This window comes from Tupaia chinensis, unplaced genomic scaffold, assembly GCF_000334495.1.
Source record: "Tupaia chinensis unplaced genomic scaffold, TupChi_1.0 Scaffold147554_1, whole genome shotgun sequence".
NCBI classification, from domain to species: Eukaryota; Metazoa; Chordata; class Mammalia; order Scandentia; family Tupaiidae; genus Tupaia; species Tupaia belangeri.
In genome coordinates this window covers 1596365-1622944 of record NW_006207406.1, presented here as the reverse complement: position 1 = coordinate 1622944, position 26580 = coordinate 1596365, and the positions used below count along the sequence as shown (strand labels likewise).

At 43.0% G+C, this 26580-nt stretch overlaps 1 protein-coding gene across 13 annotated transcripts in view; it reads right to left on the bottom strand.

Annotated features, from left to right (window-relative positions):
- The window catches only part of CAST (calpastatin), a 129633-nt gene that overhangs the window by 5187 nt on the left and 97866 nt on the right, over positions 1-26580 (bottom strand). For 9 of the 13 annotated variants that reach the window (XM_014584751.2, XM_014584753.2, XM_014584754.2 and 6 more), the window contains 9 exons: positions 22976-23077; positions 22395-22478; positions 18605-18655; positions 18356-18427; positions 12075-12173; positions 8173-8277; positions 6739-6831; positions 5116-5151; positions 3985-4077 (listed from right to left, as the gene is read on the bottom strand). In XM_014584751.2, coding sequence (XP_014440237.1) covers positions 3985-4077; positions 5116-5151; positions 6739-6831; positions 8173-8277; positions 12075-12173; positions 18356-18427; positions 18605-18655; positions 22395-22478; positions 22976-23077 — 735 coding nt within the window. The remainder of the gene's footprint in view (positions 1-3984; positions 4078-5115; positions 5152-6738; positions 6832-8172; positions 8278-12074; positions 12174-18355; positions 18428-18604; positions 18656-22394; positions 22479-22975; positions 23078-26580) is intronic. The other 4 variants (XM_027768836.1, XM_014584748.2, XM_027768835.1 and 1 more) reach the window with 1 other exon arrangement.

The window sequence follows — 26580 nt, the reverse complement described above, 5'->3', positions numbered from 1 at the left end:
CAAATACACAGAGACAGAAAGAAAATGAAACTATGGTTACCATAGGGGCAGTGAGGAGCAAACGGAGGTTCAAGAATGCAGAATATCGGGAACCAGCAGTTAGCGTAATGGCTATGTCGCTAGATTCCCACGTAGTCGACCGCAGTTCGCGTCCTGGATCCGGTGGCTTAGAACTCACACCGGGCGCGTGTGCGTGCATGTCCAAGATCCCAAGAGGAGAATGGAGGAGAAGGGATTGCGGCGTGGCCATGTTCCCTGGGGGTGATTTCTCACTTTCTGTCTCTATGTCTCTCTCTGTCTGTCTGTCGGGCACGGGCCCTATAGGAAAAACCTCCAAAAAAAAAAAAAAAAAAAGAATGCAGAATATCAACCATGCAGGATGAATGAGTTTAGAGGTCTAACATACAACATGAAGGCTGAGGTTAATAAAATTATAGCATGCTAGGAATTTTTGCTAAAGAAGGAGACAGTAGCCTGATCGCTTAGCTGTGTTAGCTGTGGTCTGTTGTATCAGTATGCAGTTAAATCCAGATTCCACCCATGGTTATTATGAGAGTTGGAAATACCCAACACATGATGCAGTGGGTTGTGTAGCTATATCCTCAAATAACTAAAATATAACATTTTTTTTTTTGAGAGATTTTCACTGTAGGGCGCGTGCGCTCGCCAGACAGACAGAGAGAGACATAGAGACAGAAAGCGAGAAATCACTTTCTGTGGGGGATGGCCACGCCGCAATCCCTTCTCCTCCATTCTCCTCTCGGGATCTTGGGCACGCACGCACACGCGCCCGGCGTGAGTTTCAAGCTACCGGGTCCGGGACGCGAACCGCGGTCGACTACGTGGGAGTCCAGCGACATAGCCATTATGCTAACTGCTGGTTCCCTAAAATATAACATTTTTGACCAGCCTTTAAGTCATAAAAAAATGATTTCCCACACTTAATTATAAACAGTAAACTGACTCCTTAGCCAAATAGATCTTGACAATAGATGTAATAATTTGTTACTCCTCCTGAGATATAAATAAAATTATAAAGGCAAGCAGAAAGGAACTTAGAATTTGCGGTTGACATGACATTCATTCTTGGCAATGGATGAAACCATTTGTGAAAAATAATAATTTACTATATACTATTAATATCTTTTTAAAATAATTATTTATTTAATTTTATTTATTCATTCATTAATTCTAATTTGACCAGAGAGAGAGAGACACAGAGAGAGAGAAAGAGAGAGAGAGTGAGAAAGCAAGCCACCAGGTCCGGGACTCAAACCATGGTTGGCCATGTGGGAGTGTCCAGCACCTCATCCACCATGCCATCTGCTGCTTCCCTATACTATTAATATCTTATGACTTATTATGATATTACTTATATATGTAATAGCCTGTACAACATAATAAAATTGGGAAACCAGTAGTTAGCATAATGGGTATGTTGCTGAACTCCCATATAGCCGACCGCAGTTCGAGTCCTGGACCTGGTGGCTTAAACTCACGCTGGGTGCGTGTGCGTCTGAGCCCAAGATCCCGAGAAGAGAATGGAGGAGAAGGGATTGTGGTGTGGCTATCCCCCCTGGGGTGTAATTTCTCGCTTTCTATCTCTCTGTCTCTGTCTTTCTGGCGAGCACACAAGCCCTATAGCAAAAACCTCTCTCAAAAAAAATAATAATAATCGGGGCCAGCAGTTAGTGTAATGGCTATGTCGCTGGACTTCCATGTAGTTGACCGCGGTTCAAGTCCTGGACCCGGTGGCTTAAACTCATGCTGGGCGCATGTGCGTGTGTGCCCAAGATCCTGATAGGAGACTGGAGGAGAAGGAATTGCAGTGTGGCCATCCCTGCTGGGGGGTGATTTCTCACTTTCTGTCTCTCCGTCTCCCTCTGTCTGTCTGGTGAGCGCACGTGCCCTATAGTAAAAACTTCTCCAAAAAAATAAAAATAAAAAAAGTAAAAAAATAAAATAAAATAAAATTGGAATTGTGCAAAAAAAAGTTAGCTTTTGCTGCTCTTGCCACAAAAAGTGACTATGTGAAATGGTAGATATGTTTATCTGTTTCACTGTAGTAGCCAGTTTACTATCTCTATCCCATAATAATAAGTTGCAAACCTCAAACATACACAACAAAATTTATTTAAACAACAACAATGGACTCAACTGGGACTGGCTTTTATGTGCCAAAAGAGCAAAGTCAAGATGCTGTTTCTGTGTGTGGAGGAGAGAGAGAATTATGCGGGCAAAGGCAGAGAGCTGGAGCAGCTTACATACCAAAATAAAGTCCAGTCATCAGAAATGACTTTCTTTAGTAGTTTCCAGAAATGAGAAACAGGATGCTACAGTGGTCTAGAAATCAAATCACCCCACAGGGAAGGAGTGACAATTCAATGATTGGGAGTCATGTTTAAAAATAGCCAAAACTGGGCCAGCAGGTGGCATGGAGATTAAGGTGCTGGAAAACACAAGGCTGACTTCATAGTTTGAGTCCCAGACCTGGTGGCTTGACAATCATGTAAGGTGCGTATGTGCCCCAAATCCCTAGAGGAGAATGGAAGAGAAGAGATTGTGGTGTGGCCATCCCCCCCTTGGGGGTGATTTCTCACTTTCTCTCTATCTCTGTCTCTCTCCAGTGAGCACACATACCATATAGCAAATCTAAAACAGAAAAAAATAAAGCCAAAATAATCGCAAACTTAGATCTGCAGAGTTAATTTCTCTTCAATAACTGTAAAGGGTCCTCATTTCACTTTTCCTCCTATTTGATTTATGCGAGGGGTGGTCTGTAGTTAGATGCCCCACACTTAGGGAGGGAGAAGGGTATAATTTGGACTTCTGGCTTTATTTGATGAGTAGGCTCAGAAAGGGCTATTTATCATCTAGTGGACTTGGAAGCCGGACCTGAATGGGGAAGGGCTGATGGCCTGACCTGGTTTGCCTGGGAATAATTGGCTTCAACATGTGACACAAAAGGCCCGGGACACCTTGATGGACAAATAGGACAAAAACACATTCGTTTTTCATTCACTTTTGCTCTTGTTCTGAGCGCCTGTTAAGTCACAGGCACTATGCTAATCCAAGCCCAGCGCTATAGGACACGTCTGGCTCTAAGTGCACACTCAGGGCCGTAATGCACATGTGATGACAGCCAGCCAGAGTGCAGGGACGACCCTGAGCTGAGGCCTCTGACTTTGGCCTGGGAAGGGAGAAACACAAGATTGGTCTTCTTGGGCCCAGCAGATGGCGTAATGGTTACATCACGGGACTCCCATGTAGTTGACTGTGGTTTGAGTACTGGAACCGGCAGCTTAAAACCCATGCCGGGCATGTGTTCATTTGTGCCCAAGACCCCGAGAGGAGAATGGAGGAGAAGGGATTGCAGCGTGGCCATCCCCCCTGGGGGGTGATTTATCGTTTTCCCTTTGTCTCTGTCTCTCCATCAAGCACTCACACCCTTTAGCAAAAATCTCTCTTTCAAAAAACCAAAAAAAAAAAAACCAAACCAAAAAAAAAAACATTCTTCCTGAAGGTGCTGATGTTCGAGGAACCAGTAGGAATCTGCTGGATGGGCCAGGCTGAGAAGGGAAGGAAACGCCAAAGGGCAAATGAACGTGAGTGGGCCTGGTGCAGTGAGAGACTGCTGTCATTTTAAATGAACACGGACATGGTGTGACAGTCACACACAAGACAGCGTCGATCAGAACCAACAGCTGCAGAGATTATAAAGCGACATGAAAACACTTAGGAAACAACACTAAGCAATATGTTATGCATGGACTCTAAGTACAACTGTGTATTAATAAAACAGGTACACAAAGAAAAAGACAGAAAATAGGCCAAATAATAGTGTGTGGGGGATAGTGACATTATAGACTCGTTTCTTTTCTCTATATTTAGGTTCTCTGTGATGTCATTCAATCAGTTCTATAGTTTAAAAGTATCTGTACGTACACACACACTTCAGAGAGACAACATGGAAAAGCACAGTACCTTTGCTGACTTCTGTGAAGTTTCTGCAGTTGAGGGACAGCTGTCTAAATCCTCTGAGAGGGCATCAATGGGGTCTTGGTCTCCTTTGGGTTTCTGAGATCGTAACAGAAATAATCACCCATGAAGAAGCATAAGGCACAATGCTACATGGGGCACTTCCCCACATCAATGAAAAATAAAAGAGATTTGGGCCAGCCCATGGTATGGTGGTTATGGTGGCTAGATCCCCTGTGGTCGACTGCATGGTTCAAGCCCTGGACCCAGAAGCTTGAGAAACATGCTAGGCACATTTGGGTGCACGACCAAAACCCTGACAGGAAGAAGAAATGGAGGAGAAGGGATGGCAGCATGACCATCCCCTAGAGGCATGCTTCTCAGCACCTCCTTCTTGCTCTCACTCCAGCACACACACTCTGGCAAATTAAAAAAAAAAAGAAAAGAAAAGAAAGAAAGAAAAACAAAGGCCAATAGTTGATGTGGTGATTAAGGTGCTGGATACTACATGGCTGACTCTCCAGTTCGAGTCTCAGACCTGGTGGCTTGAAAATCATGCTGGGCATGTGTACCTGCATGCCCCCCAAAAACACCAAGAGGAGAATGGAAGAGAGGGGAGAGAGGATTGCAGTGCGTCCTCACTTTCTCTCTCTCTCTCTCTCTGTCTCCAATGAGTAGCGAGTGCAAGAACACTATGGCAAACATTTTAAATAAATAAATAAATAAAGAGGTAAAAAAGTAAAAATAAAATAAAAGATATTAATTAAGAGAAAAAAAGAAAAACATGACACTCTTCACGGAGCAGTAATGTATTGTAAAGGGTGTAGTCAGACATGCAAATCTCGACAGCTTTATTTTGTTCTGCTCTGAAATCCATGTTTAGTGTTCTCCAAGCCTCAGTTTCCTCACTTGGAACATGGGCTTCTGTGAGGACTAAATGAGAGCTAAATCTCACACACATGCGTGCACACACACACACGCACACGCACACACACACGCACTCACGTATGTATTTGCCTTGGCATAGTACCAAGCACTGAGTAGGCATCCAATACATTTTAGTTTTATTTTTAAATGCAAAATAAAACTACAGGTAGGATAAAAAGAAAACTCGTCATGGCAACCTATGGTATTTACCTCGGATTCCTTTGTAGGTGGCTTTGCTGGTTTGTCCTGAAAAACAAGGCAGACTACTGTTAAGCATAAATCTTGTGTGTTTACTTAGGTGCATTCAGTATTCATAGACTCAAGTACCCAAGGACACAGCTTGTGTAAAAGGCAGGTAGATCTGCGAAAACTGTTCACCTGGACCCCCACTATTTTTCTTCCAATTCTGCTTAGTCACTGCCCTTATACTCATTTCAACAATTTCAAGGAAAGGGTAAGAAAATGTCAGGTCCTGGAAGGGAAGGAGACATTGAGGACCTCCTGCCATCCTGCCTTATAATTTACAATTCTACTTCATGCGTTACAAAAAGTGTCTTTATGTCTTATTTACTCTGTCTTATTATTATACTGCAAAAGGATTTGGAAATTATTTTCAGACAAGATTACAAACACAACTCATTGGGAACTGTCCCATCTTCGAAAGCAAGGACACTATTAAATAACACGCTGCCCGAAGCACACAGCGGGGTGAGCAGTCCTCCTGAAACAGGGAGGACTCCAGCAGGAAGCAGAACTGCTACCTAGAGGGACACTGGCTGCAGGAGGGAGAACTGATTCCTGTAGCAGGAGACACTCAAGTGGACAGCGCTGTCTAAACCAGGGCTGCCATCTTACCCTCTAAACAAATCAGTGCAGAGGAGAAGGGTAGAATTTGGACTTCTTGCTTTATTTGATGAGTAGGCTAAGGAAGGGCTATTTATCATCTAGTGGACTTGGAAGCCGGACCTGAATGGGGAAGGGCTGATGGTCTGACCTGGTTTGCCTGAGAATAACCGGCTTCTACATTTGGCACAAAAGGCCCAGGACATCTTGATGGACAAATAGGATGCACAATTGGGAATACGCTTTGTCTGTCTTCACGCTCTACAGTGCTGGTGATGCAGAAGAAAGGGGGACTCCGGGTCTTGGAGATGCCCTGTTTATATGCCTTATTAATTACGTCAACACTAGCCCCTTCTCTGTTCTCTTCAGAGATTGCTTCCTTTTTATTTTATTTTTTTGAGAGTTTTTTGCTATAGGGCGCGTGCGCTCGCTAGACAGACAGAGAGAGACATAAAGACAGAAAGCGAGAAATCACCCCCCAGGGGGTGATGGCCACGCCGCAATCCCTCCTCCTCCATTCTCCTCTTGGGATCTTGGGCACGCACGCACACACGCCCAGCATGAGTCCGGCATTCGAACCACAGTCGACTACATGGGAGTCCAGCAACATAGCCATTACGCTAACTGCTGGTCCCGAGACTGTTTCCTTTGAAATCCCATTGCCTCAGTCATTTTTATAACCTTTTTGAAAAAAAGCATGCCTTGTATGTCTCTTGGAATCGCCCTAAGCATCGGGGACTGAATGTCACCAACTCTGTTTATATCACAGGGCCGAGTGCATGGGTATGAAATAAGGCTGGCTCAGCAGTGCTAACAGAATTGCAGGCCTCCTGCTCATTGGCACTGGGGGCACGTTCGAAGCAGTCAGTTGTGACATGTTCTTACGCTTCTCTAAAAAAGCGCACCTTCTAGTCATTTCAAGAGAGGTTTAAATTTACAAAGCTTCAGGGGTATAAGTCCAGTCCAGCCCATCCGTGTGCCTTAGTTTACCTTCTCGTTGCTGTCCAGGAGGTGTCTATACTCCGGAGGGATGGTGTCATCCCTTTCTCCCAGCTTGTCTCTGTGTTCGGCTTTAGCCCTTTCCTGTAAAGATTGAACACATCTAACATCCATTTTCTCCTTCACGTAGAGAGTACCTTCTGAAATGCAGCATCCAACATTTATTGTACTTTTCTGAGGCAAGATATGGCATGTTTTGATTTTTTTTTTCAGTAATAGAACAATAAAATGGATGATCCAGACTATTAGATGGGTTAAAAAAAAAAAAAAAGAAGTAAACCCATATGTTTCTTTGGGTCAGTCCATTACTGAATTTTCTGTCTGTATTTTAAACGAAAATACATGCTTAAATGACAATTGAGTTTCATTTTTCAAATAGTCATTAAAAAAAAAAAAAGGAAAAGGCTGCTGCATCTTTGCCCTTAGGGAGGTGATATTTACAGTGTGACTCTTTCTGAGCCCTGAGGAGGGACCAGGCAACGGCAAATCTCAGGGGCTGTGCTGAGGGCTTGTGTTGCAGAGGAGGAAATCCCTGCTGTGGAGTAAGCCACGCCTCCCTCACAGTGTCCCCACCTCCCTGAGGCTCAGCTGGACTCTTGGTCACAGATTCAGGAACCCTGCCCCCTGGTGGAGTACAGCTTTATTTTTCTGCGTCATTATGATTTCATTTTTCAAATACAGGTTAGGGTCACATTGGTATTCCAATGACCATGACGGGATGAAGAGCTATGGATTCTCTGAAATGCCCTGTCTCTGGGACATCCATCTGGCCGGTCAGTCGCTGTCTGGTTCCAAGCCAGGGTTCAGACAGCTGCGTCAGTGAAGGAGTCTGTGTTTAAGTATAAGTCCGTGCCGTGTGCACTGTACGAAACGTGCAGAGCTTGCTGCTCACGTCCTTGAGCCGCTGCTAGGTGCTGAGCTTCTGGCCCAGGGCTTTCTCCAGTTAGCAGTTCCAACTCAGGATTCCGTTACGCCTGCAGAGAAGGCTGCTCAGGAGAGCTCTGGCAAAGAGGCCGGTGACGTCTGCCACGGCCACTGCAGGACTTGTCAACTGGAAGAACACACTTCCACGTGTGCGCACCATGTAGCTGACGTCCTTAACACCAGGTCAGGCAACGCTCATGCGGGGAGAGAATAATACTAAGGAAGCATGGCCATGCTACTTTATCATAGCAAGGCTTGTCTCACAAACAGGACGTGCCTATAATGGAACCTCTGCCATAAACATGACCCTTGGTGAGGAAACGGACAACGCAGACCACAGGGCAGGAAGGAGGCCAGATACGCGGCTGATCGTTCGCTAACTCGAATGTCAGCAGCAGTTTTTGTTTGTTCTTCTGTGTGAGGTAGGGTGAGGTAGGTTTTTATATGCTATAAAAACCTTCAATGATCACTTTTTAGTGATTTTTTGTTTGTTTGTTTTACCTTTACTTTATCCTCCATTGGCTTGTTCTCATTGGGGTCAGGCTGCCTTTGTCCTAGACTATCAGAAAGTTTATCCAGGGCGTCATCCAGTTCTTTGTTGCTCTGCTAAAAAAGTGAGTAATTCTGAATTAGTCACAGGTTGGCCAAACAGTAACAGAGGCAGATCAGTCCAGGAACTCCCTTTTTTGGGAAGACGATCTGTTTTCTTAGAAGACGGCGATTTCTGGGGGTGGGGGTGTGGAGAGAATGGACAGACAGATCAGCAAGAAAGCACAGCAGATCTGACAGCCTAAGAGGGCTGAGGTCCAGCACCTTCCATCCACACTGCCGACCTCCCTGGGAAAAACCCTACCTGCTTCTGGAAGACTCAGTGGCAATGTCAGGGGCCACACCCCAGTGCGTGATCTGCAAGGCCCCCAGACAAACAAGTCAGTCACACACCTTTTATATGAAAATTGAATGTGCTCAGAAAACAGGATATACAAATCCACAGTATGGTCCTATAGCTAGGAAGCAGGATTTTGCCCCTGGGTGAGTGCTTATTTGGTTCTGTGGGAACACTCTGAGACCAGACCCTGGACGAATGTGGATGTGGGCAGCTGTGGGGCCCAGTACTGCCATCCCTGACTGACCAGAGCACAGAGCCAGGACACCTGGGCTCACGAGGTGGACAGGGCTTTTCTGTCACAACAGGGATGAGGGGCTTCAGAGACCTGGAATTTCTAAATTGGGGGGACCCCTCTCCTTAAGGAAGCCCCTAGAAGATAAACTGCAGAAATGAAGGAGAGCTGGTATTCTAGGGGAAAAGAAATTTTGGCCACCAAAGTGAGAATATCGAAGTCACTAAAATAGTTTATTTCCACATTTATTTAGGGCAGGGTTTGGCTAGTCATTTAACTCCTCTGAGCCTCCATTTCCTCAGCTGAGAAATGCGAGCAGTAATAGTGCCTATACCTAGATGCTGCTAAGAAGACTACGTGATTGAAAAGGCATTGAAGGGACCAGCAGTTAGCGTAATGGCTGTATCGCTGGACTCCCACGTAGTTGACAGCAGTTCAAGTCCCGGACCCGGTGGCTTAAACTCATGCTGGGCGCATGTGCGTGCGTGCCCAAGATTCCGAGAGGATAATGGAAGAGAATGGGGCATGGCCATCCCCCCTGGGGGGTGATTTCTTGCTTTCTGTCTCTATGTCTCTCTCTGGGGCAAGCATATGCACCCTATAGCAAAAACCTCACCACAAAAAAAAAAAAGAAAAAAGGCATTGAAGACAGCACTCGCTGTACCTGAGCACTCGGCTTACATCATTCATAATATTATTGCACCAAAGTCTTAAGGAAGTATTTTTCCTTCAAAATCTTTTTCAACATATCACATTCAAAATCGTGACTTCTGTCTCCGTATAAATACAATTTAACAAATCTATTTCTGGGCCAGCTGTGGCATGGCAGTAAAGGTGACTGGATCCCACGTGGCCTACCATGTGGTCAAGTATTGGACCTGGCAGCTTACTAAACATGCTTGGGGTGTGTGTGTGTGTGTGTGTGTGTGTGTGCAAAATCCCCAAAGAAATGGAGGAGCAGGGACTGTGACGAGACCATCCCTCATTGGGGCTACTTTCTCACTTTCTCCCTCTGTCTCTCCCAGGCAAGCGCAGGTGGCCTTGGCAAAATTTTTCTTTAAAAAAATGTATGTTTCCTATTTGCATTGTACAAGACGCCAAGCTGGGATCGGACTGCACTGCGCTGGCACATTCCAGGTACTTTGAAAGGGTTTTCTGTGCATTGCTCAGTTTTATTTGAGGTCCACAATGACCCCTGAGTAAGCCGTTTTTCTGGAGGAACAGATAAACTGCTTGGGAAAGCTAAATCAGCTTTCCTGGAGACAGACTACTAGAAAAATGGAGGGAGGGCCAGCAGGTGGCGCCGTGGTTAAGGTGCTGGACTCCCACACGGCCAAGCATGTTTTGACTCTCAGACCTGGAGGCCTGAAACTCAGGGCGGGCACATGCGCACACGTGCCCAAAATCCTGAGAAGAAAATGGAGAAGAGACTTGTGGTGTGGCCATGTCCCCAGGGGAGGGTCTCTCCCTTTCTATCTCTCTGTCTCTCTCTGTCCTCAGCGAGGGCATGAATCCTACAGCAAAAATGTCTCAAAAACAAAACAAAAATGGAGGGGACCCACGTCTTGGACTGATTACAGTGTCCTGCCTTCTGTGCTCGGTTATGTCCACAATCTTCTATTTTCTCCTGAAGGAGCTTTTCCTATTGGGGCGATTATATCACACAGCTCTTTGAACATCCGTCTTTAAGGCTTTCGTATGTACACAGCAGGGGACAGTCTTACTATCCCCAGCAGAGACAGCTCAGGTGAATTAGGATGGGTTGTTGACACTTGGATTCCCAAGCATATTCATGTAAATTAAGCTTTATATCAAGCTTTAGCAATGTCTTTAAATAAAATATTAACTGAAGCAAGACTCTCTCAGGGGAAGGAAAAGTGACGGGACTGATAGCCTCAATCAGGGAAGAAGCTCTGGCCTGAGTATTTAAAATGAAAGTGTAGAGTGTAATGGCTATGTCGCTGGATTCCCACGTAGTCGACCGCGGTTCGCGTCCCGGACCTGGTGGCTTAAAACTCATGCCAGGCACGTGTGCGTGCGTGCCCAAGATCCCAAGATGAGAATGGAGGAGAAGGGACAGCGGTGTGGCCATACCCCCTGGGGGGTGATTTCTCGCTTTCTGTCTCTCTGTCTCTCTCTGTCTGTCTGGTGAGCACACATGCCCTATAGCGAAAAACCTCTCCAGAAAAAAAAAAGAAAGTGTAAACAGGACCCTGGATTATTAGTGACTCTTTCTCTTGTACAAGGACTTTTATCATTGTGGCACACACACACACACACACACACGCGAGCGCGCACACATATATTTTACTGGTTTTAAGTGCTTCATTTGAGCCCAGGAGTACAGCTGCTAATGGTGGGGTTACCCACAGCCTGGTCTGGGCTTTGTCATCTGTGCCTCTGGATATTTTCAGATGATCCCCGGCTGACCGGACAGGATGAAAACCCATCAACATCTCAGACTACAGCACGAAGCAAGCTTTGATGCTACATCAAAAGGAACGGAAGCATAGCTAACCTCACTAAAGCTACTTCATCTCCATCTAGCAAACGAGGCACTGCTCTCAGCCAGAGGAGATGGGATCTGGTTCAGGGCAGTCCCTTTATCTTTGGATGTGTCGTGGTCTCCTCGATAATGTATAATTTGGTACCACACAGATAATTAATCACGAAGATCTGAAAAAGCTTTGGTCCCACAGCTCTGCCTCAGAACATATAAATAATTAAAACAATATTGATGCTCGGTTGTTTTATTGTGAGCATGAAAATGACACACTTTTACAAATGTGAACAGGAAGAAAGCAATGCCATTCCATGACATGTTTGTAAAAAAAAAAATTTTTTTTTTTTTTGGAGAAGCTCAAACACTGAGCAGTTCCATAAAATAAATATGAGTTTAAACAACGGGCAGTAAATTTTGGCATATGCCAGAAAAAAATGAAGGTGAAAATCAATTATGGGGAAAACAAAAGAATTTTTCAAATCCAGTCATTCAAATTTAGACACAAGGCCCACTACTGCACTTTCAATTCTAATCAAGTGACAATAACACTAAGCTCCCCAATCAGGTGTAAAATACTTTCATGTGTTGTTTCATTTTATCATTTCACTAATATTCTTTGCCATCTCCCTAAATTGCTAGTCTATGCTCTTCTGAAATAGAAGGTAACCAATCTTCCTAATAATTCAGTCTATTTTCATCTGCTCTAAGCAGGTGCTTCATTTTCTTTCTTGTTGCTGCTGCAAAAACAAATGATCTCCCAAATAAGATACACGGCTTACCGGAGTGTCAGGGGGTGGGCCTGCAGCTTGGGTGGTTGAAGCTGGGGTTTGAGAAACCACTTCAGAGATGGCAGCAGCAAGTTTAGCCTCTTGAAATTTCTTTGGTGAAAGAAATGATATTCTTATCAGTAATATGCTACGTATAAAATTCTGTCCACAATGCCATCACTTTAAATACAACTCTTAAGATAATTTTATGACTGTCCGTTGTCTTGATCCAAATAAACACCTACTAACATATAAACTTTTCTTTTTTTAGGTTTACTATAGGGTATGTGCATTTGCAAGAGAGAGAGAGAAAGAGACAATGAGAGGTAAAGTGAGAAATCACCCCCTGGGGAGATGGCCACCACACAATCCCTCCTGCTCCATTCTCCTCTCTGGATTTTGGGTACACACACGTATTTGGCATGCTTTGCAAGCTGCTGGGTACAGGACTCAAACCTCATAGTTGGCCATGGGATTCAGCACCTTAACCACTATGCCACCTGCTGGTCCTGTAACAAATAATCCTAAAAGCATTTTTTTTTCTCCCAGTAGAAGGTGGATGAGCTTTCGAGAAAGAGAGAGACAGAGATAGAGAGGGCAAAGTCCCTTCCAATGGGACATAGTCACATCCCAATACCTTCTCCACTCTCTCTCCTTTGGGGACTTTGGGCACACACATCCACACACCCAGTGTGCTCCTTAAGCTGCTGGGTTTGAAACCCAAACTCAGTGTTCGGCCATGTAGGATCTGGTTGCCTTAACCACCAGGCCACAGAGCCAGCCCCCTAAGGAATTTTTATTCTACCCCCTTCTCCGTTAGATGATTTCCTATTTAATTTCTGTTCACACTTACTATACTAAAAGTTCAAAAATCTAATGAGTTAGTATTCCATGGCTTGTTTACACATTTCCTCTGGTACTTGTAGGTTATTTGGTTTTTCAATTTTTTTCTTCTGTAAATAATTGTTCTGAATACGTTCTAAAAGTGGATCATTTTATGCAGCTGGCTATATTCTACCAAACTGCTTTCTTAAAAGTTGCCAGGTACATGTAACTGCTGAAAGCAACAAGTCTGCATGCTTCTCCCATAGCCTAGCCAGCCAGAATTTTTTTTTTCAGAATTAGATTTTTACCACGTATTTTTCTGATCATAATGAGTATAAAATGATGTTTTACTACTGCTTTAATATTGAATTACATGGTTGAGGTTTCAGTTTTATTATTTTTTTCTCAGTGTTAAATAACATTATTCCAGAAACTTTCTGAAACAATGATTTCCCACTTTTTAAAAAAATAAACTAAATCTGGGTCTGGCAGGTGGCATGGTGGTTAAGGACGCTGGACTCCCACATGGTCGACCACGGTTTGAGTCCCAGACCTGGCAGTTTGCTTTCTTCCTTTCCCACTTTATCTCTCTCTCTGTCCCTCTCTGGTCAAAATAAAATAAGTAAATAAATAAAGTTAAATGAATAATTCTAAAAAAATTAAAATAAAATAAAAAATAAAATAAATCTGTTATTTAGGTCCCTGACTCAATTTTTTTATTCTTTTCTTGGGGGGGGGGGAGAAGTATTTGCTACAGGGCACGTGCACCTGACAGAAAGACAGAGAAAGACAGAAAGACAGAAAGTGAGAAATCACCCCCCAGGGGGGATGGCCATGCCACAATCCCTTCTCCTCCATTCTCCTCTTGGGATCTTGGGCACGCACAAACACGTGCCCAGTGTGAGTTTAAGCCACCGGGTCCAGGGCTCTAACCGTGGTCGACTACATGGGAGTCCAGCGACATAGCCATTTTGCTAACTGCCGGTCCCAGTCAATTTTCTAATGACCTATGATATGAGTTTGTTTTCTGACTCAGTATTATACTTTTTAATTTATCATTACTGTATAATGTATTCTCATATTTAATTGGATTAATCTTCCCTAAAAATACTGAAAAATACTTTTTTCATATTTTGTACATTTATTTCTCAAATATATTTTAGAACAATGTCATTGAAATATAGAAAGTACTGTACTGTTGTGTTAACTTAAAAGTTAACTTATAAAATGACTTTAAGGGATCATCATTGTTCTTTCAAGACATTTAGTTAAAACAATCTTAGATGTATGGATTTCTATTTCTGTGTGTCCTCATTTTTGTATTCATTTCTTCTTTTGCAGGTGCATTTTTTAATACAAGTCTGATATCACATTAGGTATATGTAAAATCTAATTTTAAACATTAATAGAATGTTAATTATATTTTAAAATTTGTTGCTAATGTACATAGCATATGCAACGTCATCTACAAATGTGTTATCTGCAAATATGTGGGGTCTTTGAAAAGTTCCTAGAAAATACATATTATGGAAAAAATGCATAATGTTTCTGCATCAAAATAAACTCATACTTTAATTCCATTTCCCACAAACTTTTGAAGTTTCCCTGCATATTTAGGTGTTGCTTTTAAATGTTTTCCATGTCTTTTTCAAATGTTAATTAATCTTCCTTACTTTAAAAAGAAATGACAATGAAATAAATTTTTTGTAGTTTCTATTTTTAAGAGAAATTAATGCTGGACCAGCAGTTAGCGTAATGGCTATGTTGCTGGACTCCCACGTAGTCGACTGCGGTTCGCATCCTGGACCCAATGGCTTAAAACTCACGCCGAGTGCATGTGTGTGCATGCCCAAGATCCCGAGAGGAGAATGGAGGAGAAGGTATTGCGGCATGGCCATCCCCCCTGGGGGGTGATTTCTCGCTTTCTGTCTCTATGTCTCTCTCTGCCTGTCTGGCGAGCACACACACCCTGTAGCTAAAAACCTCTCCAAAAAGAAAAAAAAAGAAAAAAAAAAAAAAAAAAAAAGGCAATGACTGCTTCTAGCTTAATATTAAATATATGATTTTTTAAATTAAATATATTCTGTTTAATACATTAAAAGATTGCCTACTTTTCTAAGGTTTTTATTTAAAACATAATGTATGTAAAAGTTCAAATATATTTTTATATGAACATAATTCTTAGATTGTTTCTATTTGATGTACTACTATGCTATATTGATAGTTTTCCTTCACTTGAACAAATCTTTAATTTATGATAATGGTAAGTACTTAATAATTTGTTATAGTCTATTTTCGTAATTTTTACATCTACAGATCTAACTATAGTAATATTAGGTTGTTAGAAAGGTCATAACATTATTTGTCTGTATTTCTATGCAAAAATGTGTCATGACTTTCTCAAAAACCCAATAATAATAAGGAGAGTCAGGATAAATAAGGAAATAAGCTCTCGCTCCCTCCACAATTTGTTTCTGCCTTCCGCATCACTGTAAGATGATTCCATATTCCCAGAGACTATTACTTCCTATTTGTCCCTGTATCTTACAATTTTCAGATCAGAGCTTGGGGATCCTTCTCTCTGATGCGGTCTGTGTGTTTGGAGATGGAGAAGGATGAGAAGGCGGCCATGGGATGTGACTGAACTACACGGTGCTTTTATAGGGGTGCAGTGAGGAGCACGCACTGGTCCGTAACCCCTTCTTTACAAGAGCAGAAACTTCAGGCAACTCTAAAGAATCATTATTTCTTCAAGTTGTCACTCATATTTCCCAACTGATATAAATATGTTTTCTATACCACTGTCCATGTAGAAACTTTTGTTCCTGCTAACGGCCAACAATACAGTCAGTGGTTTGGAAACTGGGTTCTTGGAAAATAGATAATCTAGGATCATCCCCCCAAAATACTCCACAGTTATTGTATAAGTATGGAACCTCAAACAGGTTCATATGCAAGAAATCATGAAATCCCACCCCCCCAGCACTACCCAACACTGTCCAAAATTTCTAATAACAGAATTTCCTTTGAGGGACTATTCCACAGGCAGCTAAGTTTCCTCAGAAGCAAATTTGGAAAATGACAGATTGGAGAAATATGAACAGGTAAAGTTGTTTTAGAAGCAGTTATGTATAAACTGAAATTTAAAGTCTTTTTCCATAGGATATAGGGCATACTGTTTTGCTTAAGATGTTGAAAACATTCTCTGTTCTGGAAAAATATTTTGTGATGCAACACATTTTTAATGGCTACAGTAGATTAAGGGCCATTCATTGGTCTAAGCCAGATTTGAAGTTACAAGTTTCCATTTATTTCTACCCTTCTAAAAGTAGGGAAATAAACCAGAAGTTGTAGACTTACGAGAGATGAAGTGTTTGGGAGACCAGAGAAGTCCTCAGATAAAGCATCAAGAAGAAACTCTTCACTCAAAGGCTGCAAGAACCAGAAAACATATTAACGAACACCATCAAGTCACCTCCACTTGTCTTCTTTTCAGATGATGCCAGTATTTCCATGAGGATCAATTCACTGAAAGGAAGGCTATGCCTTTCCCAAATTAACAATCAGGGCCCAAAGGAGAAAGATACAGTCAGAGAAAACTTTGCTTACCGGAAGCTGTTCCTTGGGCACTTCCGGCTGGAGTGGTTTTCCATCTTTATCCTATACAGGGGAAAACAGGGCATGGACTCATTTAACATTTAGTGTTAAGTACACAACCTTACAAACACGCCAAGAGGTGGACAGGTTACACCTGCTGTTGTACATTTTAAATTAGATTCTTCACTGCAGGAAATAGATCCTCTCAACAGAGTAGGTTCTAATTAGTTCATGTCATCAGTGACACATGCACCAGGCATGGAGATAGCACACCGAATTAGGCATGGCTTGGGACTTCAGAAGCCCAGAGACTAGGATAGGAGAAAAACCCATGAGCAATGTCCCGTGGCACATGACGCTATGGCAAGGGCTTGCAGGATGAGTGGGAGACCTCGAGGGTAGAGCCTCTCACCTCCTGAAGGTGACTTTTGCAGAAGTTGCCTGGAATAGACAGTTACCCTTACAAGCCATGCGGCCAACCCAACGGCACTGATGCTGTCCCAAGCCCTTACTGAGAGCTGGGAACACAACAGAAAATAGCATAGCCAAGATCTCTGTCCTTGGGGCCACTCCAAAATTTAGGGATCAGATTATGTTTAAATATTTAAACAATAGTGCCAATTTTGAGTAACAGGAGGACAAAAGTGATAAAATACTTGGGACTTTTTAAAAAAGATTTATTAATTTAATTTATTATGATTATTTTTTAATTTTACCAGAAAGAAACAGAGGAAGAGAGGGAAAGTAAGAAAGTAAGTCACTGGTCCAGGACTCAAACCACTGTCAGCCATGTGAGAGTCCCAGGCCTTAACCACCATGCCATTGCCAGCCTGAAACTTTTTTGTAATTATTCAATTTTATTTCTCATTATTACTATTTTTTTTAATTTGCTACAGGGCATGTGTGATCATCAGGAAAGGGGAGAAAGAGAGAGAGAGAGAGAGAGAGAGAGAGAGAGAGAGAGAGAGAGAAAGTGAGAAAACAAGCCACCAGATCTGGGACATGATCTACAGTCAGCAATGTGGGAGTCTAGCACATTAACTACCATGCCACCTGCTGGCCCCCTATTTGGGACTTTTTAAAATTAAAGACCTATTGATGAATTATAAGTCACATTTATCTAAACATACAAAAATGAATAAGCACAAAGGTACGCAAGGGCTCTTCAAAAAGCTCATGGAAACTACATAGTATGAAAAAACCATACATGGATTCCACATAACATTTTACACCAAAACACTTGTATTTTAATTCTGTTTCTTCAGAAACTTTTTGAAGTTTCCTAACTGATATAAATATGTTTTCTATACCACTGTCCATGTAGAAACTTTTGTTCCTGCTAACGGCCAACAATACAGTCAGTGGTTTGGAAACTGGGTTCTTGGAAAATAGATAATCTAGGATCATCCCCCCAAAATACTCCACAGTTATTGTATAAGTATGGAACCTCAAACAGGTTCATATGCAAGAAATCATGAAATCCCACCCCCCCAGCACTACCCAACACTGTCCAAAATTTCTAATAACAGAATTTCCTTTGAGGGACTATTCCACAGGCAGCTAAGTTTCCTCAGAAGCAAATTTGGAAAATGACAGATTGGAGAAATATGAACAGGTAAAGTTGTTTTAGAAGCAGTTATGTATAAACTGAAATTTAAAGTCTTTTTCCATAGGATATAGGGCATACTGTTTTGCTTAAGATGTTGAAAACATTCTCTGTTCTGGAAAAATATTTTGTGATGCAACACATTTTTAATGGCTACAGTAGATTAAGGGCCATTCATTGGTCTAAGCCAGATTTGAAGTTACAAGTTTCCATTTATTTCTACCCTTCTAAAAGTAGGGAAATAAACCAGAAGTTGTAGACTTACGAGAGATGAAGTGTTTGGGAGACCAGAGAAGTCCTCAGATAAAGCATCAAGAAGAAACTCTTCACTCAAAGGCTGCAAGAACCAGAAAACATATTAACGAACACCATCAAGTCACCTCCACTTGTCTTCTTTTCAGATGATGCCAGTATTTCCATGAGGATCAATTCACTGAAAGGAAGGCTATGCCTTTCCCAAATTAACAATCAGGGCCCAAAGGAGAAAGATACAGTCAGAGAAAACTTTGCTTACCGGAAGCTGTTCCTTGGGCACTTCCGGCTGGAGTGGTTTTCCATCTTTATCCTATACAGGGGAAAACAGGGCATGGACTCATTTAACATTTAGTGTTAAGTACACAACCTTACAAACACGCCAAGAGGTGGACAGGTTACACCTGCTGTTGTACATTTTAAATTAGATTCTTCACTGCAGGAAATAGATCCTCTCAACAGAGTAGGTTCTAATTAGTTCATGTCATCAGTGACACATGCACCAGGCATGGAGATAGCACACCGAATTAGGCATGGCTTGGGACTTCAGAAGCCCAGAGACTAGGATAGGAGAAAAACCCATGAGCAATGTCCCGTGGCACATGACGCTATGGCAAGGGCTTGCAGGATGAGTGGGAGACCTCGAGGGTAGAGCCTCTCACCTCCTGAAGGTGACTTTTGCAGAAGTTGCCTGGAATAGACAGTTACCCTTACAAGCCATGCGGCCAACCCAACGGCACTGATGCTGTCCCAAGCCCTTACTGAGAGCTGGGAACACAACAGAAAATAGCATAGCCAAGATCTCTGTCCTTGGGGCCACTCCAAAATTTAGGGATCAGATTATGTTTAAATATTTAAACAATAGTGCCAATTTTGAGTAACAGGAGGACAAAAGTGATAAAATACTTGGGACTTTTTAAAAAAGATTTATTAATTTAATTTATTATGATTATTTTTTAATTTTACCAGAAAGAAACAGAGGAAGAGAGGGAAAGTAAGAAAGTAAGTCACTGGTCCAGGACTCAAACCACTGTCAGCCATGTGAGAGTCCCAGGCCTTAACCACCATGCCATTGCCAGCCTGAAACTTTTTTTTAATTATTCAATTTTATTTCTCATTATTACTATTTTTTTTAATTTGCTACAGGGCATGTGTGATCATCAGAAAAGGGGAGAAAGAGAGAGAGAGAGAGAGAGAAAGTGAGAAAACAAGCCACCAGATCTGGGACATGATCTACAGTCAGCAATGTGGGAGTCTAGCACATTAACTACCATGCCACCTGCTGGCCCCCTATTTGGGACTTTTTAAAATTAAAGACCTATTGATGAATTATAAGTCACATTTATCTAAACATACAAAAATGAATAAGCACAAAGGTACGCAAGGGCTCTTCAAAAAGCTCATGGAAACTACATAGTATGAAAAAACCATACATGGATTCCACATAACATTTTACACCAAAACACTTGTATTTTAATTCTGTTTCTTCAGAAACTTTTTGAAGTTTCCTGTGTGTGTAGCTTTTTCCTGAGAAACTGGCCAAGGTGGTCTTTGTGTCTTTGGTTTGTTTGTTTAAAAAGCAAAATGTACTTGTTTAGACATCTCATCTAGTTCCATTGCAGTCGACAAATCCCTTCACTCCATCTTAGCCAAAAGGCCAAGGAGCTATGCTCACACCCCCTTCCATCTTCTCTGCCGTTCATTTGTACCATCTGACCACTCTTCTGTTGGAGGGAATAGCATCATCACTTTTTTTGCTGCAAAGGCAGCAAAATACTCAAGTGACTCATGGGACCCTGACCCTGGAGTACTTGGCTCCACATTCCAACTGAAATCACTTTTCTATCACTGCATCCTCACTCATCTAGAAAAAGTGGGCTTTCTTCTGTCCCCAGGGAACTGAATCTCATTTAAGGAGGCCTAAGGGAACAGAGCCTGTGAATAACAAGGGATTATTTTTTTCTTTTTTAGATTTTTGCCGTAGGGCACCTGTGCATGCTGGAGCCAGAGAGAGGAAAAGAGAGTGAGAAATTATCCCCTAGGGGGGATGGTCACTCTCCACTATTCTTCTCTGGGGATTTTGGGCATGCATGCACACGCAAACGGTGTGATTTTCAAGTTGCTGGGCCTGGGACTTGAACCACAGAGTTGGCCATGTGGGATCCAGACTCTTTAGTCTCTACTCCACCTGCTGGCCCAACAACAAGGGATTTTACAAGAAAAAGCCGGCACCTGAAAAATGTTCTGAAGCAATAGGTGACCAAGAATGTGTGAGATAAACAAGTTCAGAGGAGGATTAAAGTAACACAGAATAGGGTGGTCAGAGAAAGCTAATCCACTGCTCTCTTAAGAACTGCTACTAAAATCCAGCAAAGGGAGAAAGGAAGTAACCGATCGCTCAGAAGAGAGATACCTGAACTTGGCCAACCTTACTGAATTGGGGTCAACAGACACAAGAACGTGTGGCCCTCAAGATGCTAAAGACTCTGCAAAGCAACATACAAACAAACCCAAATTAATAGACATGCCAGGGGGCTAGCAGGTAGTGTGGAGGTTAAGGGGCTGGACCCCATATGGCCTGCTATGCAGTTTGAGCCCTGGACCTGGCAGCTTGAAAATCACGCTAGGCGTGTGTGTGTGTGTGTCCAAAATACCGAGAGGAACTGCAGGTGAAGGGACTGCAGCACGGCCATCCCCCCTGGAGGGTGATTTTTCACTTTCTCTCTCTCTCTGTCTCTGGTGTGCGCATGTCCTATAGCAAAAACAAAACAAAACAAAACAAAACAAAGCAACAAACAAACAAAACATGCCAGAGATTTGACTGAATAGTGAAATGAAGATAGGAGAAAGGAAAAAGGTATCCAGAATAATACATTTTCAGGGACAGTTCAGTGTAGTCCCTGCGTTTGTCAAGGAAACAAACCAGTGCATATGGAGAAGTAAGGAGTGTGAATTCAATTCTCCAGAATTGTTAATGAAGTTCAATGAAATATTTAAGTAGTGGCATGTTATGACAGTTGTTTAGCTATCTAAAACATCAGCCCCATTTAGGTGACTACACTTAAATGACAAGGATTGTAATGAAGGGCCAGGCAGATAGCACAGTGGTTAAGTACTGTGCTGAGGAAGCCAAATCCCTGAACATGGCCAACCATGGTTCAAATCCTGACAGGATGCAAAAATGGAGGAAAAGATTTTGGCATAACTGGCCCCATTTGGGGGATGTTTCTCTCTCTCTCTCTCTCTCTCTCATGCACATGTGCCCTCTGGCATGAAAAAGAAAAAAAAATTGTAATGGCATCCTCCCCTCTATCACTTGTTCTGTATAATCTGTACTTTTTTGTTTGTTTGTTTTTGGAGAGATTTTCACTATAGAGCGTGTGCGCTCGCCAGACAGACAGAAAGAGACATCAGAGACAGAAAGCGAGAAATCACCCCCCCAGGGAGGATGGTCATGCCACAATCCCTTCTCCTCCATTCTCCTCTCGGGATCTTGGGCACGTATGCACACGTGCCCAGCATGAGTTTTAAGCCACCGGGTCCAGGACGCGAACCACGATTGACTACATGAGAGTCCAGCGACATAGCCATTACGCTAACTGCTGGTTCCCAATATAATCTGTACTTTTAAAATAAAGAAAATAGGCCATTTTATCACTTTACTCAATGCTGAACAGGCGCTCTGATTTTTCAGTTTATATCTAAGAATTGATCACTGTTCTTCATTTTGGCTTTCCTATCTGCATAAGGCTTTTTATATTTTTGGTTTCATAACAAACCGTATGTTAGAAGGGAAACCATTAGATAGCTTAGATATTAGATTTCTTTCACTTCAGACAGGACTGAAAAACCACTTAGGCATATTCTGGTTTCCTATCTGATGCTTCCTATCTGGCGTTCGACTATCTCACTATTAGTGGATTGTTACTATTTGGTGTCTGAAACATTAAGAAACAGGATCTTTATATGCAGGCTGTTCCAATGTCTTTTCTTCATGGGTATGAAATCCAGTATAAATTACAATGAAATAGAAAAATGCCCCAACTGTTTACCTTTATCTCTTTTAACCTGTACTCAGGAGGAATCGTTTCATCTTTCTCACCAAGTTTTTCACGGTCTTCTTCTTTGGATCTCTCCTGAATGAAAACAAGACCATTTTCATTGTTAGTATGCCTTTTCTCCAGAAGATGGATGACCGAGTGACTAAATGCTCGTGAACGCATGAAGGTGAGGTTGGAATGTACATACAGCCACCCGCTTAGGGTTCCCACAGCACCTTAATCCCCTGCACTGTATCCAGGTGGGCAGGCTGACTCCACCATGAGGTCTGCTGGGCTCACGGGCAGGTTCTCAGGGGCGGGAGGCTGCTGCTACCTCTCTGAGAGTCCTCACCAGTGTGTGCAGGTAGACACGGTGAGGCTCAGGGAATGCTCACAGGTACGCACTGCCTATCCACCGCGGCAACTAAGCCTGCTTGCACAGGGTTAGCTTATCTAGCAAGATACGCTCCATGATGGAGAATGCCGGCTGGTCGTGTTGGGGTGAAATATTAAGAAAAAATAGCTAATACTTGTGAGAGAGGTGAGAACCATCAATGCCAGCTATTTTCTAGATGTGCCTGAGCTGTCATTACCTTGATCTCATCCACCACAGGTTTGCCATCTTCTGGGTCTGCTTCCCTTTTCCCCAGGCTACCAGCCAAGGCTTCCACAGCATCGTCCGGCACCATGCCCTTCTAAAAGTACATTAGGCACATTCCAAGTAGGTGGTTTTTCACTTTTCTTTTCTTTTTTATTTATTTATTTTTTAGAGAGAGAGAGAGATTTTTGCTGTAGGGTGCATGTGCTCGCCAGAGAGACAGAAAGCCAGAAATCACCCCCTGGGAGGAAGGTCAAGCCACAATCCCTTCTCCTCTGTTCTCCTCTCAGGATTTTGGGCATGCACACACATGCACCCAGCATGAGTTTTAAGCTGCCAGGTCCAGGACTTGAACCACGGTTGACTATGTGGGAGTCCAGAGACATAAGCATTATGTCATCTGCTGGTCCTGGTTTATTGATTTTCAGAGCAGAGGCCATCAGACAGTGAGAGAGGCATTTCCTCACTTCAGGCCTGGATGAGAAGCACGTTATACGCTGAGTGTACACCACACATATTCAGACACTGAGAACCTCACAAGGTCCAGCCCAGACTTTTGGTTGGAACTAAGACAATGGAATGAGGTGTACCACAGAGAAGCTGGAAGCCGGGAAGGAAGAAGTGATCTGGAAAGAGATCACTCTACAGATGGGACAGGAAGACTTTCAGAAAGGGTACAAGAGGATGTTCTTCCCCGTTTTCTGGGGCATGGCCTGGCCTGTCTCAGGGGAAGAGACTCAGGTTGAGCCTTCACGGAGGCACAGTGTATTTTCTCTCTGAAGCGTCTACTAACAGCGTGGTTCACGGCTGGTTCAGGTGACTGCCTGGGACCGACATAACTGAGTGGCAGGATGAGGCCCACCTATTTGTGATCCAGTTCAAAATGAAACATGCTTCCTCATGATCGACTGAGCCTGGCCATGCTAGCATTTCAAACAAAACTGGGTGAACACAGAGCATACATAGCATACAGGAAAAACGAAGGTTTGGACTAAAGGATAGGACTAAACCTGGCTTTTCCAAACTACAAGTTAGTAGCTCGTAAAAATCAACTCAGTGGCTCACGGTCAACACTTCCTGTTTGTTTGTTTGCTTCATGGAAAAAAGAAAAAAAAACACACAGAATAGAAAGTAGAAGGTACCGTATAGAAGAGGGATAAGAACGGTTCACTAAATTGCTGTTCCCACTGCGTGGATACCGCGTCGATAGATCGATGCATCTCCCATTGTTGGTCTGGATCAAATACAAGCCCTTGGACCAATATAGTCTCAGGGTTTATTCTTATCATGAATCTCTAACCTCACCTCGAGTATTCACTGGAAAGGTAAAGTGTCTTTCTATTTTATATATCTTAGCCATCACTTCAAGTAAGAAAAACCATTTTTCTGCTAAACAGCCCTGGGAGAGGAAATGAGGATAGGGAGCCTGAATGGAAAGTGATTTATCGCCACCTAGTGGCTGTACATTGCATAGATTTTTATTCCCAGGAGCAGCAGAAGAGATGTATACCTCAATGTGCAAGAGTTGCACTGGTACCCAAATCTGATCCAGGCACTCGGAGTTGCCACCTGATACACCTGATACAAGACACCTGCTCCACATCTGCTTTCCCATACTCTCTTCTGCCGACTCTGGAAATCGGGGCTTCCCAAACTTGTGGCCTTTGGCAACCTCTGGTTTAACAAATTATGGAAGCAGAGCTAAATAAAAACTAAGAAATACTTTTAAATAAGAAGGAATCTGGAAACAGGACTTCAGACTACAACTTCTATTTCTATAGCATTCTATTTCATCACATTCTCAATTAGAACTCAGGTCTCTGCATTTCTTCAGTAAACTTCTTTTCACACACACAAGAACCCACCCTGGGCACACTTTCCTCTTCCTCCTCTGGTCTGTTTCCCTTTACTCACAAATTCTCATGCCTTCCTTGAGTCCCTGACCTTTATCTCACTCCAAAGCTATTCTTTCTGGCTCCCAAAGGTGTCACAATACCAGAAATGCCAACTGCCTCAGCGACCGTAACCTTGGTAACTGTAGCCAAAGTTGGTGGGAAAGAGGCCCCGGAGACTGGTCAGGAGAGGGGAGAAAATGAGTGTCTCTCTCCCAATGAAACCAAATGCTCAGAGATCTCCAGTCAGGCCAAAGTTGGGAGGCCTGCGCCCGCTATGGCCTGAGTGTCACATGTGTCACACCAGGGGGATGGCATGTTCTGGTCATAGAATTCTACCCTCAAATGTTGGCTCTTGGCTTTCAGCTGATCTCCCCCTCTGTCCTGCTTTCACTGGGTCTTCCTAGAGTCCCTCCTCCTCTCCCAGTCCTTGCCATGGCCTGGCACCTTAGGGTAGTGTCTGGGGAGCGCCCTGAAACCTCAGTAAAAGGGAGTAGGCTGAGTCTTGTCTCAGGCAGGAGAGACTCTGGACTCGAGATGTGCAGTTGGCACCAAGGACTCCCCTGGCAGGAAGTGGTCAGTTCACAGCACCTCCATACTACCCCTTCCTCGAGGTTCCCTTAAACAGCGGAGTGTACACGGCCCAAGTCCATCGATAGCTTCACACTTCTGCGGACTGTCTTTGACTTTCTGCTCTCCCCAGAAAATGGTGCTATTCCTGCTTCCCGGTGTGAACGGCCTCCACCTGTGAGCCCTTCTCAGCTCCCACTGGGCGAGGCTCCTTCACTCCATGCCTGTTGCCATTTCCCATCTGAGAACAGTCATACTGTCCACCTAGGCTCCTGGGTGGCTGAGAGCAAGGACCATATCTTCCGGCTGAAGCTCTGAAACCATAAGGAGGTGGTTCAAGTTCAGCTCGAAGCCTCATTTCCCTTGTCCATAATAAGAAGTATGATCAGAAAAGACTTCATAACGTCCTTGCGAAAATTTAGTAAGAAGATATTGCAAGGCACCCAGAACAGTGGCAAGGCAGCGGATGAAGTCAGCTATCCAGAGTATAGCTTTTTCACTAAATCTGCAGTAGTGAAATATATTTCCATCTGATGCTCTTCTGTGAGTCAGGTTCTGTCAACAACGAATGGAAACAAACCCACTAAAATCAAAAGGAAACTAAAATTCAACTGTTCAATGGCATACTTCATACAGAAATCAGAAAGCAAGGAGGCAAGAAATGAAGGCAGAAAGGAAAAGGAACTGAGTCAATCTCTCCTCCTTTAGTTGGGAGAGTGGGGAGGAGATATAATGATTTGGGTGCAAGTTATTCCACGAGGACAGTCGGTAAAAAGTAACATCAGGTTATCTGTGGAATTCCAAACAGACTTGAAAGATGCAGGAAAGTGAAAAATTAGGATTAATCGCATTAACAAAGGAAAAAAGAAAGAATTCCAGAAGATGAAAGAAAATCAGCTCGCAGTAATTTAATGAAAAATTTAAATCTGGTCTGGACGTTAATTTAGTTCTGGAGTTCAGAGAACAATAGATACTGTAGTATGTATTACTGACAGCTATGTGAGATTTTGGTTTTGTTTTGTCAAAATAACATAATATAATGGTGGTGCCAGCAGGTGGCATGGTGGTTAAGGGCGCTGGATTCCCACATGGCTGACCATAGTTCGAATCCCAGACCTGGTGGCTTGAAAAATAGGCC